An 18,867-nucleotide genomic window follows, 5' to 3' on the forward strand; every position below is an offset into this window, starting at 1 on the left:
TTGGAAAGAAGATTGGGAATAACAACCTCACAGGCTAGAATGGATTGTCCAAGTGATTTGAGGAGTCAAAGGAGGGATCCATTTGTTTTTTTTTGTCTTAGGACATAGCTAATGACAAAAATGTAAATCATCTTTGCTTGTCACCAGAAGAAAAGCTTTGTCATAGTTTTAGCTGTACAAGTTAAAGGCCCAGCTTGAAGAGGATTTTTGTCCTAGAACTCTACATACAGTCTAGGTGCTGCACAGAAGCTGGCTGAAGCTTGTGGATGCCTTGTCCTCTTGTCTGCTGTTTCAGAGTGGTTCTGCCATGAGCACAAGTGATGTGGCAACATGGGGAAGACTTGCATGTACCTGATGTGGGGTCTGCTGCTGCATGCAGGTTCTCCTTCGTGCTTTGGTCCTGCATTTAAACCTCTGAGGTGTAATGGGAAAGGAAAGCTGCTGTTTTGGTGAAGTAGCATGCTGCCAGGCCAAATGACAAGCTGTAATAGTGTTTCTCCAGGGCACTGGTGAAGGTCATCGATCCATGGGCTTCTGTTGGTGTGGCAGGAGGGTTGGCATAAGAGCTTGGTACCACATGTTCCAGGCCTGGAGAGCTCTTCACTACACGGCTAATTCAAGTATGTAAGGGCCACACATCCAGATACATATGATGCTTAACAGACAAATAGTTGTCTGGATAATGTCAAATGTAACTCACAGAGAGGGAAAGTTCTTTCAGTAATTGCTTCCTACCTAGGAAAAAGGAATTTTTCCTCTGTAGCTGTCACATGTACTTGAGAAGCCACTGCATTAACAAGTCTTGGAGATGTTGTACCATGACAGGGCATAAGACTTCCAGCTTCCCCAGAGAGTTTGCTGTTGCTGAACCCTCACGGAGGACTTGGTACTCCCTAAAGCCTGGTTGTCTTGTTGCAAGAGTCACCTCTGATAGGTAACTTCTTCCACCTCTCAGGCTGCAAGTGGCACAGGTCACACTTCTATCGTCATTTCCCTGTAGTCTGTGCCTGGTAACCGTCTGGTCTTCTAGCCATGGTCTGGGTTTTTGTTCATGGCTTGCTAAGTATTCACAGAAAAAAAAGCAATAGGAACATGGATTTAGATGTCTCTTTATTTCATCTAGATCCTGAGTGATTAAGGAGCAGTGTACGTAGACGCTGACTCTGCAAAGAAAATGCTGATTTTTGTTTTACTGTTTATATGCCTCAGATACTTCCTTGTGAAATGCTCTGGAGATTTCCTTTGATTACACTGCAGCTTCATTATCAGTAATGCCTGTTTGCCTTTTAAATTAAAAAGACCTCCTACTCTGACCTCATAGTAAAACATTCCTGCAATCTAATGCTAGATAACCAAAAATAACATCTCCCCTTTGTGGACCGAAAGAGAGAAACCAGCAGAAGCCTGTAGTTGCTACTTTTGCTGTTCCGTAGGAGGGTGATTTGCTTGCTCTAATTTTGAACTCCTGGTCTGGAAGAATGTTGGTTTCATGTTCTCCTTATGCCAAGTCTGTGTTAGTTGTCATCTCTTTGCCTGCTCTATAACTCCAATTCCTCCCTTACGTGACTTCAAGTAAACGCTCGAGTCTAAACTAAAAGAAAAGTTACATTGAGGCCTGCAGTTTGGCTGGGGGAGTGCCCTCAGCCAACAGGGAGTATCTGAGGAATTAAAATGGGTCTCTGTCCAATTACAAAGGTGTGGCCATAGACTCTGCCTGCATTATGGTACTCGCTCTTTGTCCATCAGGACCATGACTGAAGCTGTAAGCCTTTAAGTGGCGTTACACTGCATTAAAGGTGAGAGATGGAATTGTGAATAAATCCTCTGGAATACTTGGTGTGTCCTAGAAGCCAGCAAGGGATCCCCGAGTCCCCTCTGCCAGGTCATACTTGGGGAGAAGTCAGTGCTTGAACCTGTGGTTCTTCTTTAGCAGAAACTTAATGGAGTTTGAGAACCAAGAGACTGAAATGGAAATCAACAGTCTGCTTGTAAGCAGTTTGATGATTAGGATTGATCAAAGCTGGAGAAGTCTGTCTCAGACCTTTTTTTGTTGCTCTTCGTATTTTATCTTGATGTAACTTTCAGTAGTAGAAACATGTCAACAAAGAAACAACGAGCTTTTGTGTAAGGTACTGTTTGGAACATATGGAAGAAATGAACGGCTGTGTTTTAATTCTAAATTTTAAAAGGGGAGAAAAGGATACTTCAGTGTTGAACAAATTCATCTCTTCAAAATCTCATCCCCAGCTAAAGATGACAGGGACAGAAACTTCCTGATCTTGGAGTATTTTGCAAAAAAATTTCGTCTTATCTTACTCCCTCCTTCACTCCTTCCCTCCTTTCCTGCTGTTGCAGTGCAAGGATAATGCACTGCAAGATGTTTCTTCCAACAGGAGAGGAATGGAGGCTAGCCAGGGCTTCTCAGGCAGCAATGCATTTAACAGAGTATGTGACAGTGGAAGGAAAGAGGCTGAACAAGGAGGTTTTGCCTAATGCTCCATTTGAAAATGACTGTGGGTAGGAGAGAGGCTGTGGAGTTAAGGGCAGAATTTTAGCGTAAGCTTTGGAGGGTTCTCTCTTTAAACCAAGCTGTACAATGATTTACTTGTTGCTAAATGCTGTGGCAGCACCATAGGATAGAAGAAACAGAGACCACTGCATCTGCAGGCAGTAGGGCAAGTGGGTTCATAGCTATTCAGATGACAGGGAAAACAGTTGTGTGCCTGCTTGTCGTCTGGGCTTATCCATAGATGTTGGGTATTTTGCACTGAAGAGCTGTGCTTCTGCCATGGGTTCTTTGCATGTTTTCAAGGCAGCAAGGGGTATCACCTTGGATATGTATGTGCTTCCGGTTTTTGTTGGTGTCATTTTTAGCAGCCCTGGTAAGGCTTCTCTGGTACCTTACTTCTTCCTTCTAGAAAGTGGAAAAGCAGAAACAAACCGTGTCATTTCATATGTGTGTATGTGCTTGAATAATCCAGAAAGGCAGCAAGTTAAAACCAATGGCAGCTAAGTGTCTTTGCTCATTTGGTGTGCCTGTGTTCTCTATCTCCTCTAGTAAGTCATAACAAAATACAAACTCATTTCTGAAGAGTTCAGTTCTAGTAAGAGAAGAGGGGCCCTGATGTTTTTAATTCTTATTTTTTAGGTGGGCTATGTGTGTATTTTCTCAGAGAAGATCCAATTTTAAGGACACCTGCATCCACTTTAACCTTCCCTTCTTTGTGAGACCTGCTTTTGACACCAACCAATTAGTGGACTCTTGAGGACATTCTGGGTCAAGCTGTACCAAGTACCACAAATCCTCATTAAAGCTAATTAGTGCTCAGTAGATTAATTGGTGGTGAAGCTCATCTTTTTTTAATTACTTGAGCAAATGAGACAGTGGGATGTTTATGGTCAGCTTTGAATTATTCTGTTTGTTTTGATGTGCTTCATTTGAATGTGTAAAGCCAGATGTTTGTTGCCCAGATTTAAGGGCTATTTTCTTTTGTGAGGGATGAGGAGAATACAGGAAAATAAAATTAAGGTCTCTGTTGACGCCTTAGAGCAATTCAGATACAAAAATGGAAGAGTCATGTGTTTGTTGAATGGAAAATAATGTTACAAAATAACAAGTTGCCTTTAGTTTACATTTTGATTTGTCATCCACTTAATGAATTCATGTAATGTTGTTAGCATAGTCTTCCAGGCAGAGAGAAATCATCTTGATCCTCTCGGAAAGCTATTGCAAAGGTATTCCTGGCTCAGGTGTTCTTCATTATTGATAACAACTGCATCTGGTTTGTTTGGGTTATTTGTGACTTGAGTACTGGCTTTTTTTTTAATAATTTCTTTGTAGTAACCATCCAAACTGGGACATTTTTGTAATAGTTTTTGTTCTAATCTTCTATTTGTTTTGTTTAGTTCAAAGCATTTTGTCTGTGTCCTTTGTCCTTCATATAATTACAGATAGGTGGTGTCTCTCCCTTACCCCTCTTGAGGTCATTAACCACCATATTTCAGTGTCACTTTCCAGGTCACTGATTCCCGTAAGGCTGTCTGAGTTTGTGATTTCTTCCATTCTGACACCACTTTAGAGGTCCTGAGTATGAGCACAACTACATCCAGTATTCAGACTATGATCTTAATATCTCTCATCTTTTCACCTCAGTGCCTCTTAAGATGCCATCCTTAGACCCTGAGGAGGATTTAGGCACTGGCTCTGAGTCACTGGAAAGCACAATTAACACTTAATCATGGCTGATACTTGGGATTGATTTACAAGCAATATTTCTGTGAGCGAGGCCAAGCCTGGTGCCTGCAAGTCTGATGTTACCCATAGTTTTGCATCAAAGTGTGAGGGAGACTGAAAAGTCTTCACTCTTAACTGTTGGTAGCAGACAAAAACCTTTTTTGAAAGCAGGGACTCTGTTTCAATGCAAACACTTCAGTTAAGAATCCCACTGAACCAATTTTCTTTCCCTTCACGTCTTGTATTGTATCTGTTCATAAATCAAATGCTCATCTGTTTCAGAAAAGCTGTGCTGCATTTGCCTCAATGTACTAAGAGCTCATTTTATAGTACTTGACTAGTCTTGACTTGTAGTCTGTTTAATCATCCCATGTACTTAAACCACAAATGCTCTAATACTTCCATGAGGGTTTGTTTGGTTTTTTTTCCTGCATAGATACAATCCAATATAATTTCCCAAATGGGAAAATTGGGTGTGACTTCATTTTTGAAACTGTTCATTATAATTAGCAATATCAAAGATAGTCAAGCTTTGGCTTCCTTAGAACTGTAGTATGCCCTCCTGTCCAGAAGTCCCTTCACAGCATGCTCTCCTCCATGCACTGCATGTAGAAGCCTGAGGAGCTAATCATTATTGGCCTGTAGCAGGTACCATCCTGCACTTCAGCTGTTGCTGTGTGATAGACAAGCAGATGAAAAAATTGTTTCTCGTGCCTTTTGCTGCTGTGGTTAATTCCATTCTCAGTGTAAGGACTTTGTAGCAGATGTTCATAGAATTATAGGCTTTGGGTTGGAGGAGACCTTAAAGATCATCCAGTTCCAGCTCCCTGCCATGGGCAGGGACACATTCCACTAGGTCAGGTTGCTCAAGGCTTCCAATCTAGTCTTGAACACTGCCAGGGATGGGGCCTCTGCAACTTCTCTGGGCAACCTGTGCCAGGGCCTTTCAACCCTCGCAGTAAATAGCTTCTTCTTTTATATCTAATCTAAGTCTACCCTCTGTCAGTTTAAAGCCGTTACCCCTTGTCCTGTCACTTCAAGACCTTGCAAAAAGTCCCTCTTGAGCTTTCTTGTAGGCCTCTTCTAGGTACTGGAAGGCTGTTGTAAAGTCTCCCTGGAGCCTTCTCCAGGTTGCTTATTTGTCCCTTAAAACGAATGTTTTTGATTGGTTTAAGATTCCTTTTTTGAGCCACCTATCCAAAACCATCCTCCAGTTCTCCTGATGAAGTGGAAAAGACTCTAATTGTATGTTCCTTACCTGCAGAAATGAACAGGTATTCCACTTCTGTCATTCACAGCAGTAGATTCAGACAGTGTTTCACTGCACTTACCAGTCAGTGGGCTTACAAGTCACCCATCAGCCCTCCACAATCAGCATGAGGTTTCATAGTACAGCATTGCTAGTTTTTAGATGAACTGGTAATGATTATGTAGGTTGTTAACTTCATAACCCTGTTAAAGGTGGGAGAGAGCTCTTGTCTTGCTATCCCCTTACCTGGTGATTCTTTGCAATATGTATTTTCTATTATGCTACCTGCTTTGAGCAGTTGGAGATTTCTTTGTGTATGTACTTGATTTTGTATGTACCTGTTTTTGTTGAAAACCTGTGATCCTACTGCTTTGAACACAGGCAGATCTCGTGATCTAGGAGCTCCCAAAGTTTGTTTGATACTCAGTTGGTGTCTATAGTTTTGCTTCCAAATCTGTTATCAACTTCCATATTATATAGAGGAAATACTACTGACTGGTGGTAGAGAAAGCTTGTCCGTTGCAGGTGTGGTTCTGTGGTGCCAAAGGAAGGAGGGGCAGAAACCAAGTGTCTGAAAATGCTGATTTTAAGTAGGGGTCCATAGGCCGTACAAGTTTCTAGTGCAGGTGTCTAAGTTTAGAGACCATAGAGAAATAGAAGGATTCTTCCGTTTCTTTTGTGGACATCTCATTATACAGTGAACAGAGAGGATTGCGAGCCTGGATATTACCCTAATGGACTATTAAGTGGAACATAAGCCTGCATGGCTGGATTACATATTATAGGCATCTCGGAGATTCTTTGGTTACTTGCTTGTTTGAAGTTAGCAAACTGTTTCCATGAAAGGGAGTTGTTTGTTTAAAGCTGTTGTAACCTTGTTGACAGCAGCAGCTGTGCTTGATGGGATTTCCATTCCATATAGTAAATGTATGTGAATTTGTAATCTAATCCAAGAAACATATCAAGGTTGCCATTTAGATGTGTATCCATGTGTGCAGCATAACCAGTGGAATTACTGCTTGTGAATAAAGATGTGAAAGAACAAGCAGACTGAAAATGGAAACAGTGCAAATGGCATAAAGACACTGCAAGGAGCTGCACTAGCAAACAGATCCCTTCTATGCACTGGCTTTATCTTGGTGTTAGGAACAAGGATGAGATGGAAAAAGCCCTGACATAATTGCAGAGGAACTTTAAACTAGACTGTAATGTCTTTTTCAAAATAATCTGATATAAAACAGTTGTTTGAGGCTCCAGTGCAATGAAATGTGGACCCCGAGGTTATTTTATAACCCCACTGAATTTAGTAGGATTTGTATATGTAATTAGGTGGTTTGAAAGGCCAGGATCTTCGTCATTGTTTAATTCTGGGCATAAAGTTCTTAATGAAATTAGTTGTGTTTTTAATAAAAATCAGAGTGGAGAGTGTCTCTAATGATTTGCGTACATCTGTGAAACCTGCTGTAAGCATATGTATTTTTCACCCTAAGTTTGTATTTTCACTTTCTGTAAATGCAGTAATAATTTTTCACACCTTTGACAGGAACTGTGTAAACTAAAGGGGTTTTAATCAAAAAATGACTAGAAAGTTTTCTTTACAGTATAAGAGGTGAAAAGGAGAGTGTTCTTTAGAAGACAGTTAACTATGGGTCCCACCTTTGGTTGCTTCAGGCCATTTTGCAGGTGTGATAGAAGCCTTTTACCATGTGCTAAGTCAGAGTGCCTTGCTCCTTCTCTCTAAGGCATTTTGTGGGTATTGTGATACATTTATATAATACTAAAGAGAAATCTCATTTTTAATGTTACATATCACTTGATGTCAGACTTCTGATATGATTTGTAATAATGTGTAGGCAATGCATTAAATAGGCATGCCTACCTACTAGGCATTGGGTATTCAGAAATCACAATGATGGTAATGATAGGGATGGGTTAACTAAAAGGAAACTTACACAAAGTGGCCTTAAAAAGGAGGAGCTTCCATTAGTAGTCCTCTTGATAATGTGCAGTTCAAAGAAAGAGAAATATCTTTTTCATGCTACAGGCCTCTTGAACACTGAGGATGTCAAAGCCACCAGGTACTTTCACACAGTTGACTTTTACCTTGAAATCAGCTGGTTACTCACTGGTGTTTCTTTTTCTCTCCCTCAGCGTGAACGAACGTGATCATTTGTTAAAAAGGCTGGGCAGGAAAACTCCTCCGAGCCTTTTCCGCGCTCATTCTGTCCAGCAAAGTGTATCACGTGAGTAGCGGATCGTGTATGCATGTGTGTTTCACAGCAGTCAGTCCCGCGTGAGGCGTGCTCAGGGTGATTATTTTTTAATTAAACTGTAGGTAGAGATAATCTAGCACAGAGGCTGATGAGCTGCCAAGCAAGGCACATACATTTGGAAATGGAATTCGTGTACTTGGCCCTAGGCAAGTGGAGCTCAAATGCGGATAATTCCTTAGGATTCAATCAACAGGCCCAGACGACAAAATCCCTATACGGAGGTTCTCTAAGTGGAAAATACTGATAGTCTCAAAACCACTGTAAAATCAAAAACTCTGCAGGATAAAATAAATGCTGTGACAGAACCTAGCCTTAATAGAAATGGTTTCTTTATGCAAACTTGTATTAGCTGTGGTTAGCTGAGGGTGCAGCTGTGTTTCAGGGATGCCATGTAGGGGTTTTGTATGTATCTGATGAGGAAAACTCTCCTTTTCCTCTTTGTCCAACTCTCCTTTTCCTCTTTGTTGCAACATCACACACACCTCACTGTTGCTGCTATTTTGGGATAAATTGAATTTCTTGTTGGTATAGAGGTCAAACATTTCTTCATCTTCCTAGAGGAACATGACAGGCCTTTATCTGCTGGACCTGACATTTTTTGTCAGTGTTAGAAAGGCTTCCACAGCATTAAAAATAATCTAGTAGCTCTGTAGGACAGATACCCCGAATGACCACGCTGTCTGAAGGGGCCAGGGAGTCTGGTCAACCCCTTCGAGTGGTAAAATGCAGTCTCTCTTGTGATTAAAAGGTGATAAAAATATGCTTATCTTACTAAAGAAAACAGCCCCTGGTGTACAGGGCAAGGGGCAGGCACTCAGGATTTAGGTTACTGCCATTGCAGTGAGAAATGACACTTTGTGGCTGTTTAAGAAACTCAGGGAAGTCAAATCTCATTGCTGGCTGTGTCATCTGTAACAGAGCTGTTATGGTTCAGGCCATGGAGGCGCAGGGCCAGGATTTGAGAAGCCAAGTGCCAGGAGTATTCCTATTTTCCGTGAGGAATTTGACTAGAAGGGGTGGGACTGTTGCGGATCTGCTAGTCTTTATCCTTCATAGCATCATTGCAAGGCCGTCACTGTCAAGGGATGTAGCGTGTTCAGCGATCAATCCAATTGCTCCTGGGAAAAGAGACTGGTGCACAGAGCAGCCGTGTGGACCACATGCTTCTGCAAGGACTTAATCATTTGTGTCAAGGAGCCAGGGATGCTGATGGCAGCATGGCTTTGGATGTGCAAACACACTCTTTGAGGAAATTCCAAAGATGATGATTGGCAGAAGCAATCCATAAAACGCATAAATGAATTGCTGTCAAATAGTCTGCTTAGAGACTTACCACAATGCAGAAAGGAGATACACCAGTGGTAACTAGTCAGCCTTGATGTATGCTCTCAGTCTGATAGAACACATCATCACATTGTTAGTAGGTGAATAGCTATTGGGAGAGGAAAATGAGATCAAAACAAACCCTAATTTGGATAACTAGCTTCCCTATAAATGCAAATTAAGTGCTAAATGAGGCCACTCAGGACAGGTTACAATCAGCAGTCTCTTTTCTACATGAACATAAGTTCTGATTGTGAAGCAGTTAGGATTGAAAGATGCTTTTTATGGCATATCCATGACTTTAAAAATTCTGTCATCTCTTGTCAAATGTTATTTTCCAGTGTTGCATAGCTGCTATGTGTACAAGGCCATGTGAAATCCGGGGAACATATGTGCTGTTTTCACAACCCTCGATCACACAACTGTTTACTAAATGCTAGAAATCTTCAAAGCAAGGAGTTGATGAATAGGGCAGTAGCCTTGACATGCTGGGCCAATATCTTAAATCACGTTACAAGCACTCTGTTTGAAGTCTTGAACTGCTCATATGTTTCCACCATGCTCAGAGTTCCCAGCCTGTGAAGGCCACTTCTTCCAGAAATTGCTTATATGGCTTCAACTCGGTATCTGACACTTGCATATAAAGCAGGAAAATGGTTTGTTTAGTTAAAGCTGACAAAGGCTTAAGTAAATCAACTGCCTTGGTCCCAGGATGGAAACAAAAGGGGATTGAATTTCCTAGCACAGATTGTAAAGATGCAGTACTCTTTAATGAGTCACATCATTTTTGACAACAACCATTTCTAAATTTTTTAAGAGAAAATAAGGCCGAAATAGCTTTGTTTCCAATCTCATGGCAAGGACAATGTAATGGGGAGTTTCTGGGCCACTACTAGTGGTCTGTGGAGGCAGGAAAAAGATGACTGAGGTAAGTCTGCACAGACTTGTATGAAAGGCATAAGCTCACTCTGTATTTCCTTATCTCTCTCTTGGTGAGTCAGCCCCTCCCCAGAAGCATTAGCACAGCATAAGACCTTCAGGCAGGATGCATGGCTGTGGTGCTCCCATGTAGCACCAGGCTCTGGTGGATCCAGCCCTCGAAGTGCCACACAGCCAGTGCCATGTTAGTGCCATACATGAGCGCCAGCCAGGATTAATCTCTTAAACGCCTCCTCCCAGTAAAGAAACTGGCTCAGAGTGACTGCCTTGGAGAGTAGCCCCTGTCGGAAAGGTATGCCCTTAATGTTTATAAGATGTTCATGGCTATTTTTCTTGCTTCAACTTTGGTTTTGTGCTCCTGAATTCTATAGAGCTGTCAGAAGCATGAAAGAAATCTATTTACTAGCTGTACTGTCCAAGTTCATATGGTTCCTTCCTACTAGTATAACTTTTGGGAAGCTTTATGAAATCTTTAAAAGAAAATACGGTGAGATTCATATTGGGTGTTTGTCTTGAGACCTCAGTGGAAAAGTTCTATGTGGTTGTCAAGCCCATAATCATCTCAGTAGAATCCTGTAGGCAGCAGTGATGACACTGGCCTCTTGGCTTGGTGTAGCTCTTGGCAAAGGAGCCTGGTGAAATCAGAGATTGCCTGTTGCCATCTGCTTTCTAAAAACAGTGAGCAGGAAATGCCACCAGGCTCCTCTCAGATGTGTCTTTGGATCCTTTGATTTAGTATGCTGTGGGGTTCACACTTAAGGGAAGGAGCAATAATGGCTTCCGAAAGCTCTCCCTCTCCCTCGTTGCTGGCAATGAGGTTTCTCTCCTGATCAGCTTTCCCCAGGTCTCCATGCAAGTTTACGTCTCTTTTTTTGCTGCAACTTTGTGAGAGTAGCATCTCCTTTAAATGAGTTCTGTAGATACAAAAGATAGTTCTTGACCTCCCTATGCTCCTGCATGACTGACCTGTATCACCTGTGCCCTCAAAGCCTCACCAGCAGCATGGGAAAGGTGATCCTTCCCACTTGCTCAGGTACCCTCAGACTTGTGTGTCTAAGGAAGGTCCCATAGCATCCCTCTAGTGCAATTTCCCTCCTGTAATTCAGAATCCCCCCTGCCAGTGTTTATTTGTCATTTGTCTCAGCATGCTCTTAAAAATAGAGCTGAATCCTGCTCTCAGTAAGCCCTGCTCCAGCAGAACTCCCCCTGAAATGCAGAGAGCCATGCCTGAATGAGGATTACTGCACTTGGCCCAAATTTCCTATGCTAGCAAAGAAAATCCCCCTTCCTTTGACAGAATATGGTGATTGCATAGAATAAATCTGAACGCAGAGCATATGGTTTGCACCTTATTAATCAATGGAGAAAAAGCACCTGTCATCTGAGGCTCATTTCACAGTATGTGGGCTGCTGAATAATAAATAATAATAATGTGTTCATGCTGAGGGCTCTAATCCCATCATTAATTCTCCACTAGCGGACACCTTCCTCTCACTTTTATGCTGGTGCATTTTGATTTGAAAAACAACAGGGTAGATACTTGAGATACTTTGTAACTCCAGTTCTTCTCTTGCAAATGTTTGAAATATTCTGTATTTTTGTCAAGATCCATATCTGTTGACTGCCAAGTGGAGCTGCAATCTTTTAAAAGTCAAGTTAAGAAAAAGTAATAAGAATAATTAGTTTAGAATTGGTGCTGTGGTATCTGGCTCCGTTTTCTGCATGCAGATACCAGTAGGTTAGTATCTGGGGAGAAATAGATGGGACCATTTGTCAGGAATTCCTCCTGGGTCCTTTAGAAAACACAGGCATAGTTTATCAGCAGAGAAATGAATGTTTTCTGTAAGCATTAGTCAAAATATTCAAGATTTAAAGCAGCTCTCGCTGTCCCAGGGTAAGGGGAAGAGGGTTGCTGGGGGAGTCAAAGCTGAGTGAGCATTTACTGTTTAACTGGTGAATGTGAACTGTGACATCATAGCAAATCTCCTTAAAAAGTGTGTAGACCCAGGCGCTGGACCTGAGTGAGAATTTGGTTGCCAAGTGATACCCTAACATTGATTTTTATGTTGGACATTTGTGGTATCTAAGAAGAAACATTTCCTAAAAGATTTTTCTTGGGGAAAAAAAAAAAAAAAGGCACTTTCTGTCCCGCAGAACCCTAAAAATTTTAAAGGATTTGAATCTGGACATTTTTCCCCAAAGGCAAACAATATGACCATAAAATGCATTTGTTCAGGTGTATCAGAGGAGAGTGCAAGGAGTCCCTAAAGTGACTAGAACTGTACGCAGTCCTTCCATGAGCAGATTTTCTGGAATGAAAAGAGCACTCTGGACCCTTTCTGGTACTGGTCTTCAAAGCTGTTTGGCTTACACAGCGTTACCATGTGCATGACACATTCATGGAGATGGATTCTCTAATCCAGCATTGCACAGACCAGAATAGTCATTCCAGTGAGCAGAAAAAGAGTGTGTTAAATTAGAAACCTAATGGGATACTAGATTCTGATCAACTAATAGAATATCAAAGCTTTAAAAAAGAAAAGCCAACGGGATGCTTTTAAAATTTGGTAGGTTGCCTGATAATAATCTGCTACAAGTGAAACCTTAGATTTGATGAGAACGTGAATCTCCTCAAAATGAGCCCCACTGACAGATACTCCAGTGTGCTTTTCCTCCATTAATAGAGGTCTCTGCGTACAAAGGTCCTTCCTTCTGCAACGGCCATGAGTAGGTTGTGCCCAGAAAGCCCCAGAGAAACGTGCTCCTTTCTTGGGCTGCTGCAGGACAGCTGAACAATGAGGGCCTTGTTCCCAGGGCAGCCTCATAGGTGTGGTTTAAAATTGAAGCTGGGGGAAAAGTTCAAGCTTCTGAAAAGTTCCCTAGTAATGGGCAGATGGAAACTTTCATTGTTTTCAGGATAGGGTCTGAAAACAGTAGAAATGTAGAGCTGGTTGGGGAGTGCGGATGAGACTTGAGCATTCACAGTGTTCTGACTCTGCAAGGCACAGTCACCTGCCCAAACAGCTTAAAGCTGAATTTTAATTTTAATATGAATAAAAAAGTGTAATATGAACTCATCTTCCTGTACAGAGATCAGCAGGAAAGTTTCTAAATAAACTGCCAAATGTTGAGCTTCAACTAAGTAGGGCATTGTGCGAGTGTGGGGGTCACAGCTTTTCCCATGATGTACCCACAAACCCCTCTGTGCTGATACTTCAAGATGGATGAAGAACAGGAGGATGCTATTCTTTACCATTGATCATCTTAACCCAAAGTATTTTGCTGTGATAAGGTGTTTTCTATAGGGTGTGAGGGTGGTGAATGTATTTCTTTGATTGCATTTTGCATTGGCTTTGCAGGGTGTTTGGGCTGCCTGGTTGTTGATAGGTCTGTGCCAACACTGGAAATAAGCAGGTTATGGAAAGGTTCCTGGGGCTGATAGGCTCTAAACACTCGTGTGGTCAGCACTGGATTTGCAGCAGTTGTGGCTGTTAAAGAATCCACTGCACTGAATAATCTTACTGGATAAGTAAATATAACAAAGCCATCTTGATGCAGACTAGGTGTTGTGGTTTAAACACCAGGTTATGAGACATTGGCTTCAGTCTTTCAGGGCTCAAGCTTGCAGTCTTTCACCAAGTTGACTTTCCATGAAGAAATTAGCCAAAAAGCTAACAGTATATTGGCTCTTAGAGTGGAACAAGCCCAGTGGAAGTATTTGTTTGAGTGAATCTACCCATTTTTAAATGAAAGCCTGTTTTGTAAATCGTATTTCCTTTGCAATTATCCAGCATGTACATACTTTTTTCCAAAAGTCTGTTTGCATTTTGTGAATGTATTCTGTGAACCTTCAGCTAGAGGCAGGAAAAACCAGCCTATACCTCTGTACCTGTATGTATGTTGGCATGGAATTGCTTAGGGAATGTCATAAGGGATGCTGGGAGGATAAGTCACTTAATCAAATCAAAGTTCATACTCTCCTGCAGTTACTCCAAGAGGGAGATGTGGCTGGAGTTAGTTCTGGATGATGTCTTTCTGTTTGGATCCCCTCTGTTTACTGCAAAGATTTATCATGCTTGTGATTGAGGTCAGCTAACCTGCTGATAGTGTGCTCCCCTGTTAAGGGAGCGGACCTTCTGCCTCAAGAGCTCAAATCTACAGCAAAGCTGCTGTGGCTTCAGAGGTGACATTCACCTGCACCCTGTGAGAGAGAAGACCCTCCACATTAACTGAACAGTAGTCATCCCTAGAGTTGCGGGACTGTTCCCAGCAGCTTACAGCAGATAGGAGTTAGTGACCACCCTCCGTGTTCCAGGCATTGGCAAGAGGAAAAGATCTAGGAGTGCCTGAGCACCTCTGCTCATCTCACATTGTCCCAGCTTGGTGGTCAAGGTGAAGGTTTAACAAACCTCGCTCAGGGTATACAGTTAATTTCTGGCTTTCTGGGCTTTTCCTGGCTTCCAGTATCAGTCACTTGCTTCAAAGAAGGATGCATTCAGGCCCTCCTGCCTTAAGAGGGTGTCAGCCCATGTGCTTTTCTGTCATGGGGTCTATGTTGTGCTCCAGACTTCTCTCACCTTGGTACCAGATGGTGAGGAATATCATAGAATGGTTTGGGTTGAAAGGGACCTTAAAGACCATCCAGTTCCTACCCCCCTGCCATGGTCTTCCACTAGACCTGGTTACTCAAAGCTTCATCCAACCTGGCCTTGAGCCTGTTAAGGGAGGACACCTGAAAGGTGTTTGCTATGTCTCTGCGTAGCAATTGGGACATTCATCCTTATCTGATGCTGTGTCTTTCAGCCCAGGGTGAATCTGGGGTAGGACTTCAGAATTTGCAAGCTGCTGCTTTCAGAGCCGTTCGGGGGGGAGATGGAGAATTGCCCATGCAGAGTTAGCCATAGTATAATTCTTGGGTTCTCCCAGGCAGTGTTTACATTTGCCAACTGTTGCCTGCTTTCTTATACAAAGCATTAGCTGGTTCTATATAGCCTGTGACTTCCCTATTGCTCCGTTTTCATAACTCTGCTGATCTGGCCTTCTCCTTTCTGGTTACCCATTTACATCTTTCCGTGGTGTCACAAAGTCTGTTGTCCTTTGCTATAGTTTTCTGTTCTGGATTTTCTGTAGGGTCATGTCTGCTGTAAACACTGTTTGGTGTTTCACCATGTTGGTCTATTAGCTTTTGAGACTGTTTTAACAGTAGCGAGGTGTTTTGCTAATGATGTCAGAAATGTCACTTGCCTTGTCCACAATGCTTTAAAAGAAATGAGAGACACAGTTATTTTCATCTGAGTAATTTCTAAGGAGGCTAAAGCATGGTACTAGCCAACAGGAATAACTTGTGCAAAATAGAGACCTCCAGAATATGTTTGTCTGGTCTATCCAAGATATGGGTGACTGGCCAAGAGAATAAAGAGTTGTTTGTTGTGATTTGTCAGATGACACCTGAAAACTTGTTAAAAAAAAAAATTCCTGAATGAATTCAAGAAGATGATGTAACTCAGATCCAGTTGTAGTCTAGACATTTCCATGTTCCTCAAGGAAAGTGCTGATATCAAGCTGACTATAGGGGAATCAAGCCAAAACCTAAATCTCTACCTGTCATGTCTTTAAAGAAGCTCTGCCACTATGGGAGTACACATGGTATCCAAATCAGTCTATAGGTTCCTAGTAAGGTTAACTCAGATTGAAGTGTTGACTGTGTACACTAACCTGGCCTTGGGAGGGGAGCAGTGAAACAGAGCTGGCAGCAGACGTCCTTTCCATGCCACATAGGCAATGTAGTGCACAGCGGTGTATGTTTGAAGTGCATGCCCTTGAGCTGGACTCCAGTGACCTATTTTTTCTTCCTTTGCTCTTTCAGATGGGTATGCATTTTCTCAAGAAGAACACGGTGTTGTTTCCCAGTCGCAAGTTGTTCGATCCTACGATACAACCAAAAGGAGAACAGAAATAGAATAAATAGTTCTTTACTTGATGGGTGGTGGGAATAATGGGATTTGGATCAATGCATCCACTGTTAACGCATTCTTGACTAGGATTGGCAGCAGCAGCCAGAACACCAGAGAACTCATTTATGTGGCCTTAGCCAACAAGTTTCTGTATTCTCCCTGCAAACCTTGAGTACATATTGTGGGGGGAAATCATTGTTTGAATTCAGTCACAAAGCTCTGCCTAAAGTTCTGTTTATCTTGTTATGAAGCATTTGACTGTGCTATGTGAGGTGTGAAATTAAAAACAATGTTTTACCACTATTTAAAGCATCAGCATACAGTTGTTCTGGGTGAAAAGTAGAAACTTTATGTTCCATGAGAAATCAGTCTTTGCTTAATTGGAACGGGGTGCTGAGATTTCCTGTTTCGTTACACACAGACCAAATGCACACGGCTGCATGCAGACCTTACTCCCTCTAATACTCACTGTTTACTAATTCGGCTGAAATTTTTAACAGACAATTTGGCATACAATTTTTGATTGCAACAGTCTGTAGTTACAAATGCTCATTTGCTGCCTTATGACAGAATAACACAAGATAGTAATGAATTACTTAGAGTATTTCTTGCCCTCTTACAGGATGTATTAGGGCTCTATTTAGCTTTCTAAAACCCAGTTAATAGCTTACCAAGCCAGGATGTGGAAGTCAGGGAGCTCTGTAGGGCAGCTGTCTTGGGTGCATGGCATTGTGCACAAAGATGAACTCAAATAGGTGCCTCCTGGTAACTCTTCATAATGTATTTGGATGCGCAGTTCAAATGTAGCCTTCCATGATCCCATTCCCACTTTAACAATAGAATAAAAACTGTGGGAGCTTAAAAGGTACAAGCTTGTCAGATATTGAGAAAGATGATGTGCATGAGAGGCTGATGCTGTAAACCTAAAGAAGCATTCTCCTGACCAGGTGGGATGGGCATGCAAAAGAAAGATAGGAAGGTTTTACACACATGTACACACACACAGGGCTGGTCACTGTGAATGGAGACCTGTTTGTTTGTTCTGCCAAACCAGTCCCTCTTCTAGATGTGATCCATCAACAGGCTTCCTGACACACTCGGACCCGTGAGCCCTGGAAAGAATGCTGGCTCCATGGCCTCGCTGTGCCAGTAGGACAGGCATGCTGCTGCTTAGATTGGAATTTTGAAAAAAAAAAAAGGCAAAAACTAGGGCATAGGTTTAAGCTGAAAGAGCTCTTAGAAAGCTCATGCTGTCCTCCAGACAAGTTCTATTAATTTTAGTTGCCAAGCCATGTTTCTGAATAGCAAAAAGTAAATACTGCTGTGTTTTAGCCAGGTTTCATGGTTAATGTATGCACTACATCAGTGCATTTTAAAAGTTTGCCTTGTTTTTTGCCCTGTTGACTATCATCCAGAACATTTTATTGATTTAAATATATCCGAAAGCAATTTGAATATGAATATTTATGTTTAGAGAGGAAAAGGAAAACACCAGCCTGGTCCACTGGCGTCATCTTCCTTAAGGCTTGAGAGTAAATGCCAGCACTCAAGTGTCATAGTTCAATTCCCAGTGCCACCTTGGAGGCTCAGAGTCCCCTTCCATGTCAAAAAGCAAATTTAGCTCCTGCTGCACCAGGCAGGATTGCTCTTGGATTAGCCTGATGGCACAGAGGGAAAAGTCATCACCTTCTTTCTGCAGTGCTAATGAGACAATTATGCAATAAGGGAAACGTGCACATAATTTTGCCATAGGCATGAATGTCAAAGGGGGAAGTGTGGGTGTATGTCTTTTCTGGGAGATGTATTTTGTTTAAAGGCACAAATACTAGTGCAGAGAATAAAGAAGGGGAGAATAAACTGATCCCAGGAGCTTTTAAATCTTAATGCTGATCTAACCTGCTAAACACTTTCTTTTCTTTAGAAACAAAATCTATTTAGGAAATGTATGGTGTAAGCCTGTCCTCAAAATTGCTCACTGTTTCTTCCTTTTGTACCAACACAAGGAAAATTTACTTCCCACAGAGGCAAAGTGAGATCAGCTTAGTCTTTGTGCTCTAAGCCACACACTAAACACTGGTATGTAAACAATTTGGAGGCTTTTCATGAGGATACAGAAAAAACTTTTAAAACCTCTGGATAATGAAGAAGGGTGAGTAAATGTGTGGAGCACTGAATAGAAAGGATCCTGGAGTCTCTTCTGTTCTTAACTTAGGGCAAGAAAATTTTACAGAGCATAATGAGAGGTTCTGGGGAGGAGTGGCTGTCATCTAATGTGATTTATTTTATTAGCACAGACTATGGGTTGTATCATTCTGACCTCTCTGTAAATTGAGGTCAGTGTGTGTCACAAACACAAACCCTCCCTAGAGTGAATAGTGGCTTAGATTGAGGTACGTGTGTTGGTTGTCAGCTCAATGGGAATTACACATGGGGTTTGTCACAGGGCTATACAGTATGTGACACTGGGGCTGGAGGGTCAGACTTTATCATCACTGTAAGGCCTTAATCTCTAGCTGAGTTAATCCTGTAGAGCCCACCCAGGTCAAGACCTGGCATTCTTGTTCTTTGGAGTCATTACAGGAATTAATGTATTGTAATACGCTGTAGCCTGACTGTTGGAGTTGCTTGTCTTGGTGAACACTGAAGAGATGTATCCCAGTGGTGTGTTAATAAAAGGAGAAAGGCAGCTGCTCTGCATCAACAGAATTCCATGCTCATTAACACAAGTGCATGTAGGAGTAACATCAACCGTGGAAAGCACTATGTGTTATCAACTAGACAGGGTATCAGAGCAGAAGGAATAGGAGATTTCTGCTTGACTGTCCAGACTTAACCACCTAGAGTTGATCAGAAAATGGATTTTTGGGCAGCACGATGCACTGACTAAAGTGGTGG

At 42.0% G+C, this 18,867-nt stretch overlaps 1 protein-coding gene across 4 annotated transcripts in view; it reads left to right on the forward strand.

Annotated features, from left to right (window-relative positions):
- Positions 1-16,275, forward strand: part of ATP8A2 (ATPase phospholipid transporting 8A2) — a 323,111-nt gene extending 306,836 nt beyond the window's left edge. For all 4 annotated transcript variants that reach the window (XM_057399592.1, XM_057399594.1, XM_057399593.1 and 1 more), the window contains 2 exons: positions 7,635-7,726; positions 15,885-16,275. In XM_057399592.1, coding sequence (XP_057255575.1) covers positions 7,635-7,726; positions 15,885-15,982 — 190 coding nt within the window. In that variant the 3' untranslated portion in view covers positions 15,983-16,275. The remainder of the gene's footprint in view (positions 1-7,634; positions 7,727-15,884) is intronic.
- Positions 16,276-18,867: the final 2,592 nt, after the last annotated feature.

Source organism: Pezoporus wallicus, unplaced genomic scaffold, assembly GCF_028554395.1.
Source record: "Pezoporus wallicus isolate ANWC-B61680 ecotype Strahan unplaced genomic scaffold, APGP_CSIRO_Pwel_v1 scaffold_6446, whole genome shotgun sequence".
Classification (NCBI taxonomy): Eukaryota; Metazoa; Chordata; class Aves; order Psittaciformes; family Psittacidae; genus Pezoporus; species Pezoporus wallicus.